The sequence below is a fragment of the Lepidochelys olivacea genome (assembly GCF_965140295.1).
Source record: "Lepidochelys olivacea isolate rLepOli2 genome assembly, chromosome: 6".
Classification (NCBI taxonomy): domain Eukaryota; kingdom Metazoa; phylum Chordata; order Testudines; family Cheloniidae; genus Lepidochelys; species Lepidochelys olivacea.
In genome coordinates, this window is record NC_140416.1 from 29,853,963 (window position 1) to 29,877,151 (window position 23,189).

At 37.8% G+C, this 23,189-nt stretch overlaps 1 protein-coding gene across 11 annotated transcripts in view; it reads right to left on the reverse strand.

Annotated features, from left to right (window-relative positions):
• Positions 1-674: 674 nt before the first annotated feature.
• Positions 675-23,189, reverse strand: part of STK33 (serine/threonine kinase 33) — a 92,454-nt gene continuing 69,939 nt past the window's right edge. For 7 of the 11 annotated variants that reach the window (XM_084630451.1, XM_084630454.1, XM_084630452.1 and 4 more), the window contains 6 exons: positions 21,110-21,185; positions 16,182-16,294; positions 15,823-15,908; positions 4,361-4,606; positions 2,739-2,822; positions 676-1,495 (listed from right to left, as the gene is read on the reverse strand). In XM_084630451.1, coding sequence (XP_084486577.1) covers positions 1,328-1,495; positions 2,739-2,822; positions 4,361-4,606; positions 15,823-15,908; positions 16,182-16,294; positions 21,110-21,185 — 773 coding nt within the window. In that variant the 3' untranslated portion in view covers positions 676-1,327. Of the gene's footprint in view, positions 1,496-2,738; positions 2,823-4,360; positions 4,607-15,822; positions 15,909-16,181; positions 16,295-21,109; positions 21,186-23,189 lie in introns of all 11 variants that reach the window. The other 4 variants (XM_084630446.1, XM_084630455.1, XM_084630448.1 and 1 more) reach the window with 3 other exon arrangements.

Consider the following 23,189-nt stretch of genomic DNA (forward strand, 5'->3'; position numbering starts at 1 on the left):
ATAGAATTAAAATCAGATGAATATAGAAATTTATACTCTTATCAAATTTAGTATAGTCTGGAGAATTTACATCCTTGAACTCACTGTATGTTGTAAGATAAAAACACCAACTAGAAGATTAACAATCCATATAAAGGTACTTAAACATGCAGGATTTATCTATAGGCTTCAGAGAGCATTTGAGTGGTTTTTCATTGTGTTGATATTGAATGATTCAACAGAGATTTTAACGGATTTATCATAAATGTTTTTTTAAATGTCCAGATTCCTGCACAATTTGTTTGAATTTAATAGGATTATTTATGACCCAAATAGAAACAGGTCAAAATGTGTGATATCTAGGTTCTGACAAGAACAAAATAAACTCAAGTATTTTTGTGGGGAACAAGAGAAAAATCTATTTGGTCCCCAATACACAGTGAATGTCCTGAGCATAAGTGATTGAATAATTTGTAATATAAAGTTTTAACTAACCAAGAATTTGCTCCCCCAGTGGAACAATGTGAAGGTTTACAGGTAAGACTTACCTTCAGAGAGAGGCCCTGAGTTTTGAACAATAGAATACATTCTCATTTTACACAAATGCACAACAAGTAGCTTAACAGCACACTTCACTGTCCTTTTGAACAGGAAGATAAATTACCATGTAAAGGCCATTATTCTAACATCTGCTTTTATTTAAGTATTTCATCAATACATCAGAAGTTTATCAGCAAGAACCACAACAATTTGATCATGCTTCAAAAATACATCTCCCATTTATCAAGTTTAAAATAAGTTTTGTAAGCAATCTACAGTGACCTAAAATAGCAGTAACAAATTTCATTGACCCAACTATTTGTGCTATAATGCCTAGAGCAACTTTATAAGCAATTTCCTAGAAAATTCTTATAGTGCGAAGGGCATGCTGTTATTAGGAACCCCACCATTACAGATTCTGGCCTCTCATTTTTTCCCCCATAAATGTTTGTGACAAAACTAATGAATCTAAGTAAAACATAGCAAGTGGATTCATAGTAGTGAGCTACTCACATGCACAGCGCCTGCTAGCGTAGAACAAATAAGTTACATACATATTTAGACAATTTGATAATCTTCTGTGTGACAACAATACTATCAGTGGATGTCCTCTTACAGGTTAGGAGTTCACACTGCTTTGGAATCTTCTTCAGTGTTAAAAGAAAGCCAGAGCTTTCTGCCTATTACAGGGCTCAGGAAAGCAAAAAGGTTAACAGTTCAGGATGTACTTGTCCGTTTTTATGCAGTGTTCTCATTTTGGCACAAGTAAGTTGCCCCATTTCTATGTTGTTCAAAGTTGATGGAACTCCTATGATTTCTTTTTGGTTTTAAGTGTGGTAGTGGGTTTTTGTATGTTTTTATTTCCCGATCCCTGGCTTGAAGACACAGAGGACTTTTCTGTTTCCCCCTTCCTCTCTTGACTCTCCTGATTTCGCCTTGAATTTGACACTGGAGATACTGACCTACCTGCTGGGAACTATAATTAAAAAAGAAGTTTAATATATGTGTGTTTTTAAATATGAGGGACCAAAATAATGTTAGACATCACAGTACAAAAAGCAGATGAGTTATGTAGTGGTACCATGCCAGTATTATCCTACAGCAATGTAAAATAAAAAAGTATTTAAAGACAGTAAAGGACATTATAAAGTGCAAGAGAAGCTGATTTATGAAAAATGCAGCTCTTTATCTTCTTCTGCGGTATACTTACACAGCTTACATTCCACTAATCTAAAATCCCATGCTTTGGGGACAAGACTACATTCTTAATACCTGTTTAGGACTACTTACATCCAACTATAATTATCTGATATTAGTCTTCACTAGCCAGACTTCTGTACCAAGATTTATGATTTTAAGGAATATAATAATCACTATTATTGTTATTCAATTATCATAACAATCCAAATACATTTTCAAGCTCTTATCTTTATTCTTTATAAATGTGTAATTAGGACTATTTTTTCTGTTCTGCATCTTGATTAACACTTGGCCAATGCAGGACCGTACCAATATTCTTTAGTTCACCAAGTCTTATTCTCTAATTTCCAGGTTTCTCATCTTGCTAGGACTGATTTTTTAAAAAAAAACTGCTAAACTGATAAAGCAGTTAACAGCCATCCCATAAATGTCAATCATTTCATTTTTTTACTTCCTGACAAAGTGCAGTTAACTATTGTAAGAGTACTCCTTGGGCCAGAGTCTCAGCTAGTATGAATCAGCTGATGACTTAAATGGAATGATGTCAATTTACACCAGCTGAGGAACTAGCCCTTAATGTTTATCTTTATAAATTCTATTTTTTTCTTCTGCACAAATCTCATCCTTCACTCACTTGCGCTGTATCCTTTTAAGTCAAAGAAATTTTAACATAGATAACATAGGATTTACCACAAAAATTTTAAAAATTGCGTGCTTCTTTAGCAATCCATACCTAGGAACCTACAACAAGTGGCCTGATTTTCCAAGATGCGAGGCATCTACCACTTTCCATGGGAGATGCTACATCTTCAAGCACTTTTGTTTCACAACAGAAATCAATTGTAAATCTTATTGCAAAACAGTATTTTAAAAAGTGAATAAGAACTCGCCTGTCTCCAGTTAAACACTATTTTTTCTCTTATTCTAAAAGTGTCTTAAAATAAAATGTCAGCAAAGAAAACATAAAACTAAGTAAAACTGAAGATAATTGGAAAAAGTGTTTCTGAGAGAACACTTACAGCCATGGATGGCTTGGAGGTTACACTCTTCTTTTTAAGTGTCCCATTTGGTAAAGCACTTGTGTTATTTTTTTTCTTGTTGACCTGTGAAAGAAGAATCAAGTGGTTGGAGTAATAAACCAAATATACTTAGGCGGCTAGAAAAGGGCCTACAATATGTCTACACTGTGATAAAAGACCTGGGCTGGAGCCTGGGCTCTGAGACTGGTGCCACACACTGCTTAATCGTAGTGTAGACATACTGGATAGCCTCAAACATAGCTCTTGAGAGGCAGATGGATCGATTAAATATTTAACTGACAAAAGTTAGACCCATTTATGAGGCTCTTTATATATATATTTTTTACTTGCAAGTCTACCATCAGTGAACTTCGTACACAGCTCAGTTCTTCCGTGTGTGTTAAGCACACCTTTCCCTAATGGCAAAATCCAGCTCCTTCCTCCAATGGAGACCCCAGATCAAATGGTCTTGGGAATAGTTCCACTGTATGGACAAGAGGGGGTTAGCATTTGGGGAGCCCAGCTCTGCATAGCTTGTGTATGTGTCTCTCGGCAGTTGGTGTGCAGGAACATGGTGACTTTGAGGAGCGTATACTTCTCAAATGCACAAGGCATTGCCACCACCCCTCTTCCCCCACTGCAGCAGGGGCTACCACAGCATCAAGGCTACAGTTGCAGCTGAGGAGCAGCTCTGCAGTTTGAGTGAGGAGAGAATTTCTTCCCCATATCCCTATGGAACTACCTATGCAAAGTCCAGTTATATAGGGGGGTGGAGGAGCTTCTAATTCAAACAAGAATATTCTGCTCTGATATAGTCACAGAATTGCAGCTCCATATCCAAGGCTGATTCTCTGCTAAGTGGAACCTTTTCCAGAGCAGGCACCATCCTGTATAACAGTGAAGACTTCAAGGTGCTGCACAGGAACAGTCTGCATTTTGATCAATAAATCTAAGAGACAGAGAAGTCATAACTAGTGCAGAACCACCAGCATTTGCATTATGGCTTTTAGTCTCTTCAGGCCAGGGATTCAGCTGCTTTCTATGAAAATTCAATACTTTAAGCAACAAGTCATCTGAGAAATCATAGCAATGCTTATTATATGCATTATACCTTGGTATTCACTATGTCACTAGTGGCTTATACATGTGTTGCTTGTGAACTATTGTTTACCTTTTCCTTCACTTCCCCCAGGATGGTTTCTCATGACTCCTACTTACAGAATGCAGAAGGAATGTGGAAGGAAAGAATGGTGTATCCATCAGAGATTCTTCCTCATCTGCCCTAAATATCAGTTCCTTAATATCCTATTCCTTTTCTGTTAAGTTTCTGCACACACACCAGCTTAAGGAGTAAACAGGAGCAATAGATTCTTAAAGAATTAGTACTCTGAGTCAGTCTGGTTTTGTTTCTCTTCACAGGGTAATTGTACAATTGACAGCTCATCCTGTATCCTTGTATTTATTCAGATTCTGTACCCTATGTATAAATCTTTCATTAGGTTCCAGCGATCCTCTATGGCACTAGGTCATGTTCACCATTCCTTACCTTACCAATTTATTGACTCCTAATAATATTTAGCACTTATATAGTGCTTTATTTGTTCAGAGTATTGCATACATACCTGTTTTGTGGGTGTCCAGGGTTTGCTATTCCCACTCTCTGTTTCAGTTTCTGCACCAACCTCTGAGTTGCCATTGCTGCTAACAGGACTTTCCTGCTCTTCAATCATGTTATCCTGACTCAATGCAGTAGATGGATTATTCAGTTCTTCTTCGACATTGCAAACTTCACCAATGTCCAGGTTGTTATTCCATTCCTTCATCAGCTCTAGGACATTAAATGGTCTCTGGACAATATGTGTTTCACCCTACATGGTAACAATTGAGGGTTTTTTTTCACTTATTGGATATTAGAATATTAGAAAACTTAACACCAAAGTAATTTGCCTATTTGCTGTAAGCTCCATATCTGAAAACACATGTGTTTTTGTATTGCTTTCTACCTGAGATCCCAAATACAGTAAATAAATGCCAGAACGTATCCTATTTAAAACTACTATGGCACTGATTTCTCAAGAGAGGGGCATGGTTTGAACCTCTCCCACCCCAATGCAAGCAAAATATTTGGACCAGAAACAAACAGTACAGTCTGAAATCCTATGGAACCTCCATAAAGAGTGGGAGAACTTCTAGGGGGTCGGAGGAAACAGTGCTGTGGAAGCAGCGCTGCCCTTTTTTAGATCCATCAGGCTCTTGTTCCCTCTGCTCAGGGAGGCAGAGGAGACTATAGGAACCTAAATAATTATTCTATTTACCGTCACTTCACCTTGCTTGTGCAATTTTGTAAAGCCTATACCATTCATTCATACATTCCCTCTCTCTGTGTTGTGATTCTGAAAGTTTGGAGAGAAGTTCAAATGTACAATGTGTGCAAGATAGGTTTGCTTTGAAGAGAAAAATTTGTTTTTCTGTTGAGTTTTTGAAAGGAGTTCTAATACTAAATAATACTCTGTTCATATACCATCTATCATCGAGAATCTCAGAGAGTTTTACTAGCATTAATTGGAAATACAGAGTTGTTGTGTAGTTTAATTATCTCCTCTGAAGAGATAGGTAAACTGAAACACAGAGCATGTGATTTGTCCAAAGTCATATAGTGAATCAACGGCAAAGTAAGAAGTAGAATACATGAATCCTTACTCTAAGTCCTCGATCTAATTGCTAGACACAATATGTCAATTAAGAGTTCTGACTCAGACTTTGTCTTTTTATACTTGAGTGTTAGTGCCTGGAATGAATTTCTTTTATGTGAAATAGGGCACATGTGCCGAGTAAACTAGGAATGGATTCATTTACTTAAATCTGCAATTAAATGTGGGCAAAATGGATGGCACAGACACTAAACTAACTACCTCATTTGCAGGAACAATCAGGCAGTTAAATATATAAGTACATTGAATTGTACCCATAAAATCAGGCTGAGTTTAGGCCTCTAAAAAAAAAAATCTAGGCCTTAAAGAGCTCCACATAATTATTTAGCACATAAAGAGAAGTGGGAGTTTGTATTCTGACAATTTTTAAGAAAGTGGAATCATTTAAGTTAATTGTCTGCGTTGGCTCATTTGAACACCTGTTGAGTTTAATTGGCTAGCATCTGCTGCTAATTGTGGGTAGAGTGGTGGATTACTAATTGGCTGTCTTTACATTGTTTCATTTTCTTTTGTCTTCCTTTTTCAGCTTTTTCTGTTTGGGTTTTAAGAGTGTATGTTTCAGTAAGATTCAAAACACAAAATGAAGAGATGTCCAGTTATTTGTGAATAATGTAAGATGCGGTATTTCCTCTAGAAAGACACACAGTTTCAAAGCTTAGTGAGCACCAGTAGACTGCTGATCTTAAAAGCCAACTTGCCCCACTACAGAAAACTCAGGAAAATTAAAGTTTCATCAGTGAGAATTTTCAAGAGGAAGCAGAGAGGTCTGGGATATGTTGATCAGAAACCACAGTGGGAGATAAAATCTGGGTTACAGTAAAAAGAATGAGTCACGGATATAACCAGGACTAACAATTTCACTAAATGCTTTTCAGTTTTACTGGTAATTGATTCTGTGAATCTGAGATTTAAAAAGAATAAAAACTCCCCCAAAAACAATTAAAACATTGAAAAATACACTTCTGCACACAATAAGGGCCAGAGAACTGGGCACAAGAAAAGGCAATGGCAGCAGGGAACTCAATAATTCAAAATGTAGGCTTTGACCCTCTGATGATAAAAAGTGCCACGTATCTGCTGCAAGTGCTGAGTTCCCTCCATTCCTATAAGACTTCAAGTCATTAGGAGTTAACACAGGGCAGCACTTCTTTGGATGAAAATATGGGGGAAGTCATGACTGAGTCTTTATAAGGAAACAAACTGTATATTGCCAGGGTAGCACTCAAGCACAGGCAAAATCCTGTCAGCTGTTGAGAAAGAGCCAGTCTTGAGTCACATTATAGAAATAACAGTGGAGTCTTCAAATCAGGGTGGAGATGTAGTAAGTTGAAGAAAAAGATGTCTAAACATGTCCAAATATGCTACTGACAACACGAGGAAAGCTGGCAGAGGCAGATAAAAACTTTAAATAGACTGATAAATGTGGTGCACCCGGAGGAATTTTAGGGTTAAGAAGCTGTGGAACATTTTTTTTTAAAAATAAAGAACAGAATAACTATGTAACTAGGCATGGGGGAGCAAGCGTGTTGCCTCGCACATACTTAATGTGACAAAAACACTCATTTTTATGATTTTCCATTCAGAGTGAAGTGAGAGACAATGATTAGCTAAGAGAACTCTGACTACATCTGTCAATATATAAGAGATATGTTAATATAAAGAGACAGGAGCTTCTCACCCACAGCAAATGCAATATACACATAAAATAAATAAAATGGGATAAACTTGCAAGGACAGCAATAAAATCAACTAGCAAACGTAGTTCATAAAAGCAGAAGCGAAAGTAACTGGAAAAATTATTGTACAACTGCTTCTCTTCTTGAAACGTGTTATTAATAAAATATACGATTTTGCGTCTAGTGGAAAAATGTGGAAACCAAGTTCTGAACTCAGTTGTAGCATAAAAGATGTCTGTGAGAGACCAACTCCCATCTCTGTTTTAAATGCTTTGACCCTCATCATTATTTTCAAATACATGCTCTACAGAATCACAGAAGTCACAGGGTGGTGCCACAAGTACTCCTTTTCTTTTTAGGGTTAAAATGATTGTCAGATGGGTCATTTAGTCTCTGTGTAAGCTGATGAGCTATCTCACCATCCCAGGAAAGAACTAGTGCCATGCCTGAGTCTATTGCAGGTGTCTGCCTCTGGGCACAATTTATTGTTCAAACACAAAACTCGTAACGCTAAAACAAAGCAATTTCCCTGACCAACAAAGGATGTAGTCTCCAGAGACTTTCCCCTTGTGTCTCTCAGGCCCCAGAAAAAGGACATATCTTGTCCTTAAATACCTGGTTGGGCTATGTGATGGACAGGTAGTCCTTATCCCTTTCCTGGATGTTTTACCCTGTCACATCACTCCTTTGCATTCTTCCAGAACTGAAAATGTCATTATCATTATCCCTGATAGAGACGGATCAAGTGTAGTAGTAAGTATCAGTAATAATGGCAATTCCACCAACTCCTTTGGTAATCTGTCCCATTAGCTAAGCTGTTTTTATAGTTAAGTTTTCCCACATTCACTTTTTGTCGTGTTCTCTTTAAGTTCTCTTTAATTATGAATTCGTTATTGTCTCTGTCCCTCTGTCTAGCATCCATTTGATATATAGAGAGAGGGTTTTTTTTAAAACTCAGCATTTTGTCACCTCCTTCTGAACTGCTGTTAATTTGATATGGTTGTCTGTTTTCAACATCATAAACTCTGTTAGGACTTTAATATCTGCTCTAATTGCAGACATTGTTCTTTCTTTCTTGGCTATGGAAGCCTTTTTGTCTGTGTCTTCAGAGGTGGCCTTTCCACTTGGGTTATACATTTTACATCTTTCCAACCTCAGCTATTTACCATCCCCATCCCACTGGGGATTTTTCCAGTGGCTCTAGGTCATCTCTCTGCCATGTCCACGTTTCATCAGAACAGAATCCACGGAGAGTTGTGCTTTGCCTCCTGTGGTGCCTCCACATCCTGTTTCCTGTGCAGAAGCACACAGGTTCCGAATGTGTTCAGGGTGGTTTGCAGCTGTGACATGTGTGGAGGAAGACAGGATTAAGGACAATAAAACACTAATGTTTTTCCTGTTGGTTATTTAATGAAGGGAGTGACTTCTCTGTAAGGCTCTGATTCAACAGTCCTTCCCTATTTAGCTAAGCACTTAGCCTGGAATTTTAAAGGTATATATTCATGCATTCCAAGGCCAGAAGGGACCACTGTAAGCCTCCAGTCTGATCTCCTATATAATACAGGCCATAAAATAGCCTCAAAATAATTCCTTGGGAATAACATTCAATCTTGATTTAAAAATTGCCAGTGATGGACCCCTTGGTAAACTGTCCCATTGGTTAATTACTCTCACTGTTAAGTCTGAATTTGTTCAGCTTCAACTACCAGCCATTGGTTCATGTTATATCTTTCTCTGCCTGACTGAATGTGATATATGCCATCATGTGCCAGCAATGCCCCTCTGCCATGTACATTGGTCAAACTGAACAGTCTCTACGTAAAAGAATAAATGGACACAAATCAGATATCAAGAATTATAACATTCATAAACCAGTTGGAGAACACTTCAATCTCTCTGGTCACGCGATTTAAAGACATGAAAGTTGCAATATTACAACAAAAAAACTTCAAATTCAGACTCCAGCAAGAAACTGTTGAATTGGAATTCATTTGCAAATTGGATACAATTAACTTAGGCTTGAATAGAGACTGGGAATGGCTAAGTCATTATGCAAGGTAACCTATTTCCCCTTTTTTTTCCTACCCCCCCCCCCCCCAGACGTTCTTGTTAAACCCTGGATTTGTGCTGGAAATGGCCCACCTTGATTATCATGCACATTGTAAGGAGAGTGGTCACTTTAGATAAGCTATTACCAGCAGAAGAGTGGGTTTGTGGGGGGGTGGGGTGAGAAAACCTGGATTTGTGCTGGAAATGGCCCAACTTGATTATCATACACATTGTAAGGAGAGTGATCACTTTAGATAAGCTATTACCAGCAGGAGAGTGGGGGGGGGGGTATTTTTTCATGCTTTGTGTGTATGAAAAGATCTTCTACACTTTCCACAGTATGCATCCGATGAAGTGAGCTGTAGCTCACGAAAGCTTATGCTCAAATAAATTGGTTAGTCTCTAAGGTGCCACAAGTACTTCTTTTCTTTTTATATTAATTACATTACCTTTCTTTAATTCTTTAGTAATTGAGTCCCATATAAATCACTCCATTATTTTGCCTGGGATCAATCCCAGGCTGACAGGCCTATAATTACCCTGGTCATCCTATTTACCCTTTTTAAAAATTGGCACACCATTAGCTTTTTTAGTGTCTTCTGGAACTTCTCCAGTACTCCAAGATTTATAGAAAATCAACATTAATGATCTTGTGAGCTCCTCAGCTAGCTCTTTTAAAACTCTTGAATGCAAGAGTCTGGACCTGCTGATTTAAAAAGATCTGGCTTTAGTAGCTTCTATTTAACATTCTCCAGAGATACTAGTGGATGCACAGACAATCCAGGATGTTTTTGGAAAGTGTAGGGGACAACTTCCTGGTGCAAGTGCTAGAGGAACCAACTAGGGGCAGAGCTCTTCTTGACCTGCTGCTCAAAACTGGGAAGAATCAGTAGGGGAAGCAAAAGTGGATGAGAACCTGGGAGGCAGTGACCATAAGATGGTTGAGTTCAGGATCCTGACACAAGGAGGAAAGGAGAACAGCAGAATACGGACCCTGGACTTCAGAAAAGCAGACTTTGACTCCCTCAGGGAACTGATGGGCAGGATCCCCTGGGAGAATAACATGAAGGGGAAAGAAGTCCAGGAGATTTGGCTGTATTTTAAAGAATCCTTATTGAGGTTGCCGGAACAAACCATCCCAATGTGTAGAAAGAACAGTAAATATGGCAGGTGACCAGCTTGGCTTAACAGTGAAATCCTTGCCAATCTTAAACACAAAAAAGAAGCTTACAAGAAGTAGAAAATCGGACAAATGACCAGGGAGGAGTATAAAAATATTGCTCAGGCATGCAGGAGTGAAATCAGGAAGGCCAAATCACACTTGGAGTTGCAGCTAGCAAGGGATGTTAAGAGTAAAAGGAAGGGTTTCTTCAGGTATGTTAGCAACAAGAAGAAAGTCAAGGAATGTGTGGGCCCCTTACTGAATGAGGGAGGCAATCTAGTGACAGAGGATGTGGAAAAAGCTAATGTACTCAATGCTTTTTTTGCCTCTGTCTTCACAAACAAGGTCAGCTCCCAGACTACTGCTCTGGGCAGCACAGTATGGGGAGGAGGTGACCAGCCCTCTGTGGAGAAAGAAGTGGTTCAGGACTATTAAGAAAAGCTGGACAAGAACAAGTCCATGGGGCCGGATGTGCTGCATCCGAGGGTGCTAAAGGAGTTGGTTGATGTGATTGCAGAGCCATTGGCCATTATCTTTGAAAACTCATGGCGATCAGGGATGTGGATCGGGGATCCCAGATGACTGGAAAAAGGCCAATGTATTGCCCATCTTTAAAAAAGGAAAGGAGGAGGATCCGGGAAACTACAGCCCAGTCAGCCTCACCTCAGTCCCTGGAAAAATCATGGAGCAGGTGACACTAAACTGGGAGGAGTGGTAGATATGCTGGAAGGTTGGGATAAGATACAGAGGGACCAAGACAAATTAGAGGATTGGGCCAAAAGAAATCTGATGAGGTTCAACAAGGACAAGTGCAGAGTCCTGCACTTAGGACGGAAGAATCCCATGCACTGCTACAGACTAGGGACTAAGCAGCTAGGCAGCAGTTCTGCAGGGGTTACAATGGACGAGAAGCTGTATATGAGTCAACAGCGTGCCCTTTTGCCAAGAAGGCGAACGGCATTTTAGGCTGTATAAATAGGGGCCTTGCCAGCAGATCGAGGGACGTGATCATTCCCCTCTATTCGGCATTGGTGAGGCCTCATCTGGAGTACTGTGTCCAGTTTTGGGCCCCACACTACAAGGATGTGGAAAAATTGGAAAGAGTCCAGCAAAGGGCAACAAAAATTATTAGGGGGCTGGAGCACGTGATTTATGAGGATAAGCTGAGGGAAGTGGGATTATTTAGTCTGCAGAAGAGAAGAATGAGGGGGGGATTTGAAAGCTGCTTTCAACTACCTGCAAGGGGGTTCCAAAGAGGATAGATCTAGACTGTTCTCAGTGGTGGCAGATGACAGAACAAGGAGTAATGGTCTCAAATTGCAGTGCGGGAGGTTTAGGTTGGATATTAGGAAAAACTTTTTCACTAGGAGGGTGGTGAAGCACGGGAATGGATTACCTAGGGAGGTGGTGGAATCTCCTTCCTTAGAGGTTTTTAAGGTCAGGCTTGACAAAGCCCTGGCTGGGATGATTTAGTTGGGGATTGGTCCTGCTTTGAGCAGGGGGTTGGACTAGATGACCTGTTAAGGTCCCTTCCAACCCTGATATTCTATGATTCTATGAATGGAAAAAGTGTTATCACCATATGATGAGACTATATCATCTGTTTTTCCCAAAATAAAGAACAGGAATATTTACTGAACAACTCTGCATTTTCTGTATTATTATTTATAAATCTACCATTTCCATGGACCAATACCATTGCCAGGATTATTTTTGTACCTAAACTATTTAAAAAACTCTTTTAGTATTTTTCTGCTCAGTGTTCCAAAAACTAGCTGATTTTGGAGACTAAGTCTTGTTAAATGTCAATATGATTTAGGCTCCTAAATCACTTTTGAAGCTCAGAGTTAGGCTCCTAAGGCAGTTAAATGCATTAATTGCCTTGGGAAAGCCACAATTTCTCTGTGGCTCAATTTGCCCATCTATATAATAGATATAAATAATACCGATCTACTTTATAGGAATGTTGTATGAGTGAATCAGTTACGACCTTTCTGAGGCAATGCCTAAATACATTAAAAAATCTGGGCTTTAAGGCATTGTATACCTTTAGGAACATTTTTAAATGCCCTGGACTTAAATGGGAGTGAAGCACACCTTTATGTAATCTGCAGAATAGGAATGGGTTTAAGCATGTGCTTAAATGTTCTGCTGAATTGGGACCATAAATTAAATAGTAGAGGTTTGTTTTACTGAAGGTTGATTTTGAGAAGTTTGTAGCCAAAAGAAATGAAAAATCTCATTCTGCATGTGGAAGTTTATACTTAGAAAGATGCTGTGCCTCCAGGTTCCACGTCAAGCAAGATCATGTACTGGTAACTTCACCAAAGAGAAATTGTATCACCGCACCAGAAAATGATAAAACATCCACCCTGTGGAAGAATTCACCTTCAACAGTGCTCACAGACTGAACCAAGAAAAAAAAAAAACATTAATAGCAGGGGGAAATCCAAACCCCTTGTCTGAAAGGAAACAGCACCCTCTGCCAGTCTCAGTGCTGAGAAAACACCTCAGACATTCTCACAGTGGGCAGTGAAGCAAAAAAGAGATGTAGTACCTTCTAGCTTAAAATATACAGTGCTAGATAGAAAGGAAATGGAATATAGGTTGTGTGCAAATATCAAGGTTGAACAGTTGATAGGAAATTATAGGATTGCACTAAACTATGCACAAAATAATAAACTATATTGGTTCTAAAAATTCCTGAAGAGAATTATATGGATGATGTTCAAAATATAATGTACCAGCAGATCCTTTAAACACAAGCCATACAATTATTCGCCTTCACATGACCTTAACAAGATTCCTCTTTTCTGGACTCTTTTTTGCCTATTTTTTCAGATGATGAAAGGGGAAAGTGAAAAGGGTTGGGAAAAGCAGCAAAATGGTGTATATCAAAAATAATCAAAACCAGAAATAAAATTGTATTAATAAGTATTTGTAAAGAATTAATCAGCAATCCTTTGCACAGCCCACAGCCAAACTACATAGCGTCTGAAACAGACAACAGATAAACCTCTGTGGTAATTACTAACTAAAATTGGTCTTGAGGTTTGTTGATTTAACTGTAACTGCAATGTAATTCTACAATTAATTTTGTTTATTATTTTGCCACATTTATCTTTGACATGTCACTTTTTGTTATGCAGGATGACTTGTGACTGTATAACTTTTGGGTACAGGTGGTTGAGATTTCCTGATGGGAAATTGTAATGCCAAATGCATTAACTCTTATGCAGGAACTCATGTGTCACTTGGCACCGAGGGGTTAATTTTTTATTTTTTTATGCACTACAAATCTCTACATGATATTGCACTTTCATGTTACCCATCTGGACACTTCAAAAATGCTATCAAAGCACAAGCATGAAGTAGAAACTAGTGGCCTGATTTTCAGTACTGGGCACCTACAACTCCCACTGAAGTTAAACAGGAGCTACAGATCCCTCAGATATCTTAAGGAACACTGAAGACAACACATAAGTAGTATCACTTATCACTGAAAGTCCTCACTTCCTCACTCTACACTCCTTAGCAAATCTAGCGAGTTTCTTATTGGAAACTGAAAAACATTTAACTACTCCTCTTCGAATGCCACAATATCAGTGCCTCGTATACAAGAAAACAAATGTTTGGGGGCAAATTAAATAAAACAGTTTACTAATAAAAAACAGTTGCAGGACTCAGGTCTGAACAGAGATATGCATATATTCAACAGAAGTCCCATCTACATTTAAGGAAACCGCCATGATAAGTGCACCCATTTTTTAAACAGAGTCAGTTAAAATGGGTATTTTCTTAGAGGTCAGTTATGCGTTCCCACACTTAATTTATAAGAGTGGTGGTAGGAGAGAGATTGCTGTCTGCAGTACTACTGGCTCCGGAGAGTTTTGTCATGAAGGAACAGATTTACATTATGCTTGGAACCTTGTACCTGGGGTTCTGTTAAATCAGCACATCCCCTGGTTCCCACTTTTCAGTACACTCGTTCTTGACAGAGGAGTGGTTGTAGATGCCTTCTGTAACTACACTCCCCTCACCAATGGACTTCCTGCAGCTGGGGGGTTGCTCTCAGGGTCTGTGATAGCAGAAGCCAATATGATCTTGGGCTAAAAATCCATCCCATTATCTATAAAAATCCAAACTTGACAGAGAATCTGGGTTATTGTCCTGTGCTGAAACTAAAATTTGCAGGTGTTGGATACATAATTACTACCAGTAATTATAAAAATAATTTACATGGGGCTCAGTGAAAAATGCATAGCTAGATCTGAGAAAAACTATTCTCCTACTTACTTTTTAAATGAAAAATAACACAGTAAATTAAGTCTAGTGTTTGAGAAATGTATAGTATGAAAAGAAGGAAAGGTTTATTATGAATTAGGGGAATGTTCTGTTTAAATTTTGTAGCTCTTATACATGATTTACACTAGAACTCCACCAATGTACAGTTTGGTAAGCCACAAACCAAAAATTACAGCCGATTTCCAGGTCCACAGTTTACTGATGCACAGAACAGGGAGGTTCTCTTGGTACGTCAAGGCAGAATTAATATAGGTGTCATCACACTTCACAAGCCACTGAGAGAGTGCCAGGGTCAGCTGTGGCCCTGCCTCAAGAATTCACATGACAGTAGTTGATTGTCTCCTCTGAGATCTCCCTGCTCAGCTGGAGCAGGGCCATGTTATTGCTGCTGGAGTGGCTCTGTTGGGGCTGAAGGAGTGATGAGAAACTGGTAGCTCATTCTGAGTGACGTATAGAGGTGTTCTAGCTCCCCTACAGAGCCAATGATTCTTGATAAGCCTCAGGTGCCTCTGTGTCCTCTTAGCATTGAGCCCAGCTGCAAGAGCAATTAAGGATGGCTACCACTACTATTTTGTTGCTATCTCCCCATCTCCATCCCCTCTGCCTGACCTTCCAATTAGCTGCATAATGGGGTGCATGTGTTTTGATAACCATCTGAGTGTTTAATAGTCTCATCGTTTAGATGTTCTATACCATAGTGCAGTGATTATAGAACTTAGAGAATGGGTTTGGAACTCCTAGATTTTCTTCCTGGCTCTATAACTCACTTGTCTAGGAAAAGTCACTATTTCTCTGTGGCTCAATTTGCCCCTCTAAAAAAATAAGTATAATTATATTGACCAACTTTACAGGAATGTTGTGAGATTTAATCAGCTAGGACCCGATTCTGTACTTCCTTATGGAGATGAAACACCCTTTGAAGTCAACATAAATTTGCCTGGGCAAGAAACGCAGTCTCAGGCCCTGGTAAGAGATTAAGGGCCTTATCCAAAGCCCACTGGAGTCAGTGGATATACTCCTATTGACTTCAGTGGGAACTGGATGGGGCCCAAATAGGAGGCTATGTCTGTTTATTTATTGGAAAGGACAGAGGTGATACAGCATCCATGGCTGGAAGGTCAAAATTCAGTTAGAAAACATAAGATGGGAAGAATTTTTTAAAGAAAAAACTCAAAACTTACTGTTATCCACAGGTTATCAAGCAATTCATTAGCTGTGATTCGGTGGGCAGGATCTACTCTCAGAAGTAGCTGCAGTACATGTTTAGCTATAAAAAGACACTTTGATAAATCTAATTTCTGTTAATTATAACAAACCCAACACATCTCCCAAATGTCTGTGAATGCTTTAATTCAGCAGAGAATATTTTACTTATAATGAGATGAAGTTAGTTCATGAAATCATTTAAGTGAATTTTTTTCTTAGACTCAATTTTACTTTTATGAGAAAATTACTTAAGGAGGTTCAAAATACTGTAATTGTTTGCTGAGTTCATTGTTGTATTCTTGGTGTTTGTTTTGTCAGATAGTTGAGTACTTACCAGCCTCACTAACTGTTTGCCAGATTGGATTATTAAAGTGCAGTTCTCCTTTCTTTATTAGTTCAAAAAGGTTTTCTTCTGAGCTTGCTATAAAGGGTGGGTCACCACATAATCTACAATAAAAGTAAGGTCAATTAATAGATTCTTACCATTTTCCACTCATGGAATAACAGGTACACAAAATAAAACAGACCAGATGACTGGAGAAGGTTCAGAAGGGATCTGTAAGAATATTTCAGGATCTGAAAAATATACTTTACTAGGAGAGATTAAGGGGCTTATCAAAAAGCAGGTTAAGAGGTAACTTAATTACAGTCTCAGTCACAACCCACAAAGGGAGAAGATGACTAATATCTCACAGATTTTTAATCTGGCAGACAAAGGTGTAACAAAATCCAATGGCTGGAAGCTAAAGTTAGAAAAATTCAAACTGGAAATAAGGTGCAAATTTTTAACAATGATAATAAACTATTGAAATAATTGACCAAGACATGTGATTGGTTCTCTTTCAGTTGAAGTCTTTAAATCAGGACTGGATGTTTTTCTAAGAGATATGCTCTTGTTCAACCACAAGTCACTGGGCTCAATTTAGGAATTATTGTCCTGTGGTCTATGTTATGCAGGTGGTCGGACTAGATGATTATCATGGTGCCTTCAGATCTTTAAACCTAATAAATTATTTTGCATGGGGTTGTTCAAACAGAGGTAAACACAGTCTCAGCCCGCAAAATGCACGAGTCAGAAAGAGCCTAGTTCAGTTCTCAGAGCCCAGGTTGAGTTTGTGGCACTAGCAATTAGAACATTTTTTTAAATCTGTAAATTGAAAAAAAATTGACATAAGTCATTGAGAGAGAAAGATGGAAACTCATGATATCCTTTGACCAAAGTCAATTTTCAGGAAAGAACTGCACTATAGGAAATTAAGTAACTTTGATCTTTTTAAATTTGACATTTACTATATGTAGTCATATCTCGACACTTTATTGAGCTACATAATGTGGAAATTGCCTGATGTGGTATAATCTAAACTAATGTGTCAACAGAAAAGTGATTAAGAAAATAAATCTACAGAAGTGTCAGAAAAATATCTAGGAGATACATGTGTGTAAATTATTTGCGAACACAGACATCCCTGGTATTTCTTGGTATCAAATAAATTATATAACAAATTTCTTGATAGTAGAGTAAGTACAATATTAAAACAAATGACTGGACTACATGGTATTGGACTTCATGTCCGCCAATTCAGTTTACACTTAAAGGAAATAATACAATACAGCATTACTACATTTTTATCTTTTATATTAATTATATACAGACTAACGTGGAAAGAAACAAACAAATGAACACATTCAAAACAAAGCTGGGCAAATATTAAGAAAACATTTGTGCAAATATTAAATAAATGAACTTCCTTTGCATATGTTCTTGACTCTTTTGTGTTTGGTTTCTGTGAACATTCTAGTTTACCGAAAGGAATGTTCACAGAAACTCCAAATTCGAAGTGATCACAATATAATATTCATGGAAAGTAAATTTTGGACTTGTAAATGCAAAGTATTTACCATGGAAACTACAGTCTACTGAATGATGATCAAATCAGAGAGCAGAAATATACGACTTATGTTTTGAATAAAAACTAATCACCAGAAATTAAATTTCAAATATTCATAACAAGTTGCTTGTGAACAATCTACAGACAAAGACTTACATGGCAAATAATTTCAAATAGTGAATAAATTCTGCTCGTGGACTGTTTGAAAACAGAAATAAAGCCTAAATTAATCAAATAAATTATTTGCCACAAATTAAGTTTTTAGCTCTACTCTCAAAACACAGAAATAGCTACTGAAAATGTAGTTGGCATCTCCTAGTGAAGGATGTCTGTCACTTTGTATCAAAGTATAAAATTTTTATCCTGGGATTTCTTTTACTTTGTTTTAATTTTTAATTTTGTTAAGGTAAACATAAAATTAATATTTTAGCATTTTTTCCTCCCGTAAAGCTTTAATCTCAAAATCACTTTTAACAAAAACTACTCTGTTCTCTTTTATCCTTCATGGTTTTTTCCTCTCCCTTCCCCGGCACTTATCCACATGGAACTCAATTTCAAGAAAAGAAAGAATTTTAAGCGTGGCTTCATTTTAATCTATGATGCTGTAAATATTGGACAGTGACAGGATTTGTGTATCCCATATCTGCCGTCAGCTATTGGTTAGTGCTATAAGCAATGTATACACTAGCCACGGGGCATGGATGAGGGAGGGAGGGCTAGATTTGCCTCCTTAGGTAAAAGCCTTACCTATAGGGTAACATGTTAGCTAGCTGTCTATATTAGCACTCTCTGAACTGCTACAAAGCAGTGCTGATTGCACACAGGAAAGAAACTCTTTACCCCTACCCAGTACACAACAGAATTTAGGCATACACTTAGCATACTGAGCAACAAGATTCCTTTATTCATCAATAAACTAACATACTTCTACATGTTAATGGACTGTCTTCATTGATTACTATTGTTTATGATTCTATCACTTCACATTAAAATAGAAACAAAATGGAAAGTTTAAAGTACACCTCAGCTTAAATTATATATAAAAATGCATTATGCTGGCATTGTCCCATTATGCAGAGACAGTCTGAGTCACCTTATGCCCCCCAGATAAGTAGAGATCAAGCCTCTGGTGGCAATAATACACTGGGTGTCAGGATGGAGCATGTCAAAGGGAGGCATTAGTAGTAGCCTAGAAGGGTCAAAGTCGTGATAGTGGCAGTAATGGTTGTAATAGCTTCTTTAAACCCATTAAGGGAAGACCAGAAACTTATGCCATGATGCAGAGGGCGAGGGAGGCGCCACTTGCAAAAACAGAGTTAATAGAAGAATATCCTACCGCTTTCTCTAATACTATTTTCAAATTAAGCAATAAAAGAAGTGTGAAATGGATTCTATTAACTCACGTACAGTATGTTCAATCTTGTGCTATCAACACAACTAGGTGTGAATTAATGCTACATTGTTCTAGCATTGCTGTGATTATAAAATGCTAATTTAAAAATATTTATATTGCTAATTAAGGAATAAGGTCAGAAGTTCTGAGCTGTGACTGTTAGCAACACAATTCACTGTTCCGAATTTTACAAGTTCTGAGCAGTGAATTGTGCTGATTGCAGACACAGCTCAGAATTCTTATTAGCCAATCAAATCACCCAATTTCTAATGCCCATTTTAAAATATATTCTATTGTACTGAGTTGTGCAACTATAACTACTGCCATACCAACATTAATACCATAAAACAGGACCATAAAACTGATGATGCACAAGCATAAAAAAGTTCACATAACACAATACACACTAGAAATAAAAATAAGAATACAGGTAATAAAACTACGATGAGGCCTTTGTTATGCTGAGAACAAAAACAAAGGTGGGTTAGTTGCAAAGCAAAAAAAACCAAAGACAGAGGAACCACTGCACGGAGAAAGAAAACAAAATCCCCAAAATGGGGAAGGTATGAGAATATGAATTGTGTGTGTGTGTGTGCGTGCGTGCACGTGTGCACATGCGCACAAAGGGTAGAACATAAAAGAATCAGATTGCACGCAAGAGAAGTAGAAAAGTCTTGGCATAGAAAGCACACTAGTGGATCAAATAGAAGGAAGCAAGGCTCTAAACCATGAATACATTAAAACCATGAATTAGGGAGAAGGAAGCTAAGAAGAGAAAGAGACCAAGAGAAAAATTAAGAATATGCAAATACTAAATCAAAAAGAGCATCTGTAAGCAATGTCACCTTTAATTTATGTAAGTCTCACTTTTCATTCTTTATAGACTATATTATGCAAGGCACTCCTGTAAGTATTTTTGCTGTATCTTGTTTTTAATAATTGGGATATGCTTGTATGATTTTTCAGCTAATAACTAATTTTGACACATTTCTCTCTGAGAAATAACATCTCATAATTTGGTAACAATGAATGTACTGCTGTCTAGGCATGGTACTGCTGCTACATTATGAGAAGCTTTATTAAAGACATGCATACAGTCCCTCCTACAACAGCATGCTTTGATAGCATCAAGGTAAATCACAAAGTCAAATCCAGCATCTTTTCAGACAGACATGTAAGGCCCAGAATGAAGTGGAATTTCTTCATTACTGCTACATGAGGACAGACAACCTGTGCAGAGAGACTCTGCAGCCGTTGCACACCATAACTGCCTGCTAGCTACTATAAACTGGAGAAAAGGTGCTGCAGTGCAAAACAGCAGGGTGTGAAATGTAGAACGCTCTAATGTGTCATGCTCTAACTATCCCATGCAGACTGTGCTGATGCCAACTAAAAGGTATCTAGTTCGCATTGATGTAGTCACATTTCAGACAGGATTACATTAACATGCATTAGGTATCTTTTAGCTCATGCCAGCAGGATCTACACAAGGCAGCTAGAGCATGACACATTCGAACATTCTACAATTCACACCCCTCTAGTCTGCACTGCAGCACCATTTAGACAAGCCCTGCACCTTTCCCTGCACCTTTCCCTGGGTATGCAGCTTTTTTCCTTGGGTTGTGCATTCCATTTGAGGATTTACCCTATAATTTGCAAGTCAATAGCCAATTCCCTCAGGCCAGCATGTTAAAAAGACAACACCTAAATCCTTAGTTTAATTTTTTAGAATGACAATGCAATGTTCTGTAATCAGATGTTATTTCAGGACTATAAACTGTATTCTTCAAAATCTGAGCATACTTTTAGCTCTCTTTTTGGGACATTCATTTGTAATATATTTCATATAGGTTATTATCTCAAAGATCTCCAGTCTAAAACCTCTTTGCACACAAGTTTACTTTTTATTTTAATGAAAATTCATAAGCAGTTTTATTATAAAGGGACAGTACATTTATATTGATTTTACAAACTACTTACAGCATGTACATAATGACGCCTATGCTCCAAACGTCACACTGTTGGCTATAGTCATGGGCACTGATAACTTCTGGGGCTACCAACCAAGCAGAAAAAATAATATTAATAATAGAAAAAATTACTTTTCAATGCTTAAACACAAAGCATGAAGAATGTGCTGATGTGGTATAATTTATTCCCCCATGAAAAAAAGAACCAACAGCAGATGTTTAAATGAATAATGTACAGGCCTTAACAATTCATGTTGATGTGTCCTCACTTTTATCATTTAGCTTCTAACAGGATTGTGACATTGTGACATTAACTGTGTGACTAAATGTGGTATTGTTTTTCAAGTCGTAAATTGTTAAAACATTATTTATAAAACACTGATTTAAAGTACAGCATGATACCACATAAATATTTTTCCTTTCTGAAAAGTAAGTGTAATATGCAAGAATATGCACTTTTTCTTCATACAGCATAAGGGCTTTTGGTAACACCTATTGTCTAACATATACTCTGTACAGTGTACAGAATTTTTAAAAATTAACAATCCTGAAAATAAAAATGTTTTTGAACACTCAAATAGGTTTATATCTTTATTTCTATGTGTACTACATTACAAAATGCACACACTGATCTATTCACTAATCATTTTTATGTTGATACAGCCGTATGTTAAAAAAAAAATGCTGCTCTGGGGGGCCAAATTGGTGATGGTTTATCTACTACATTATGGGACTGAAGGTCATGAGCTCACTGCAAGACTTGAAGTCCTTGTTCCCAGAATCAATGAAAATGACATGTTTTGCCCCAGAGAGAAAGAGAAAGCTAAATGCTTCATGGATCACTACCCCAACATACGCAGCACTGGAGCAAATTGACAGTGGCTGTCTTAGTAGGTGTTCTCCCACCATCTCAACAAAGTCTGATTAACTATCTCAACCTCAATAACATTTTAACATACTATTTAACATTCTGTTGTCATTTAAAGTCTCCTTTTCAAAGCATTTGCCCCTTGCTTTGAAGATATCAAGCTACAGAATGTACTTTAAAGTACTGTCATAATATCAAAACTGGTAGACAAAACGTTTAAAGAAGTAATCCCATTGTTGGTATTTGCCAAATTTATCAAAAGCTACAAATCAAACTATCATCTCATCCTTAAGATATTAGCTAACGTATTATATTTTAAGAATATTTTATACTAGCATTAATCTAATCTATTAAAAGAAGGGGAAAAGATGGTTCCATTGTGAAGTGCGAGAGCTGGAGAATTCATACAGTTTCATGTCTCCAAAAGAAGAAAATACAGAGGACCAGATTCTTCGCTGGTGTAACTCCAATAAAGGCAATGAAATGACATCACCAGAGGATGTGGCCCAAAGCATTTTTAAGTGCCTAGCTTGTACTTGTTACATACGCTGACTAGGAAGAACAGCTATTTCTAGATTAGCTATAAAGGTTAGCTACTGATCACAAAGTAATTTCATCCTACACAGAACCCTCCTTTTAAAAAATATTTCGAGATACAGTAGCATTTTTTTTGGAGGCTGACATGCCTGTGGGGCTAAATTTTTTATTCTTCATTATCTTTCCCAGAAGGAGATCTGTTTTTACTTTGTTAAACAATCCACAGTCAGGTTTCAGAGTAACAGCAGTGTTAGTCTGTATTCGCAAAAAGAAAAGGAGTACTTGTGGCACCTTAGAGACTAACAGATTTATTTGAGCATAAGCTTTCGTGAGCTACAGCTCACTTCATCGGATGCATACCGTGGAAACTGCAGCAGACATTATATACACACAGAGATCATGAAACAATACCTCCTCCCACCCCACTGTCCTGCTGGTAATAGCTTATCTAAAGTGATCATCAAGTTGGGCCATTTCCAGCACAAATCCAGGTTCTCTCACCCTCCACCCCCACACACACACAAACTCACTCTCCTGCTGGTAATAGCCCATCCAAAGTGACAACTCTCTTCACAATGTGCATGATAATCAAGGTGGGCCATTTCCTGCACAAATCCAGGTTCTCTCACCCCCCTCACCCCCCTCCAAAAACCACACACACAAACTCACTATCCTGCTGGTAATA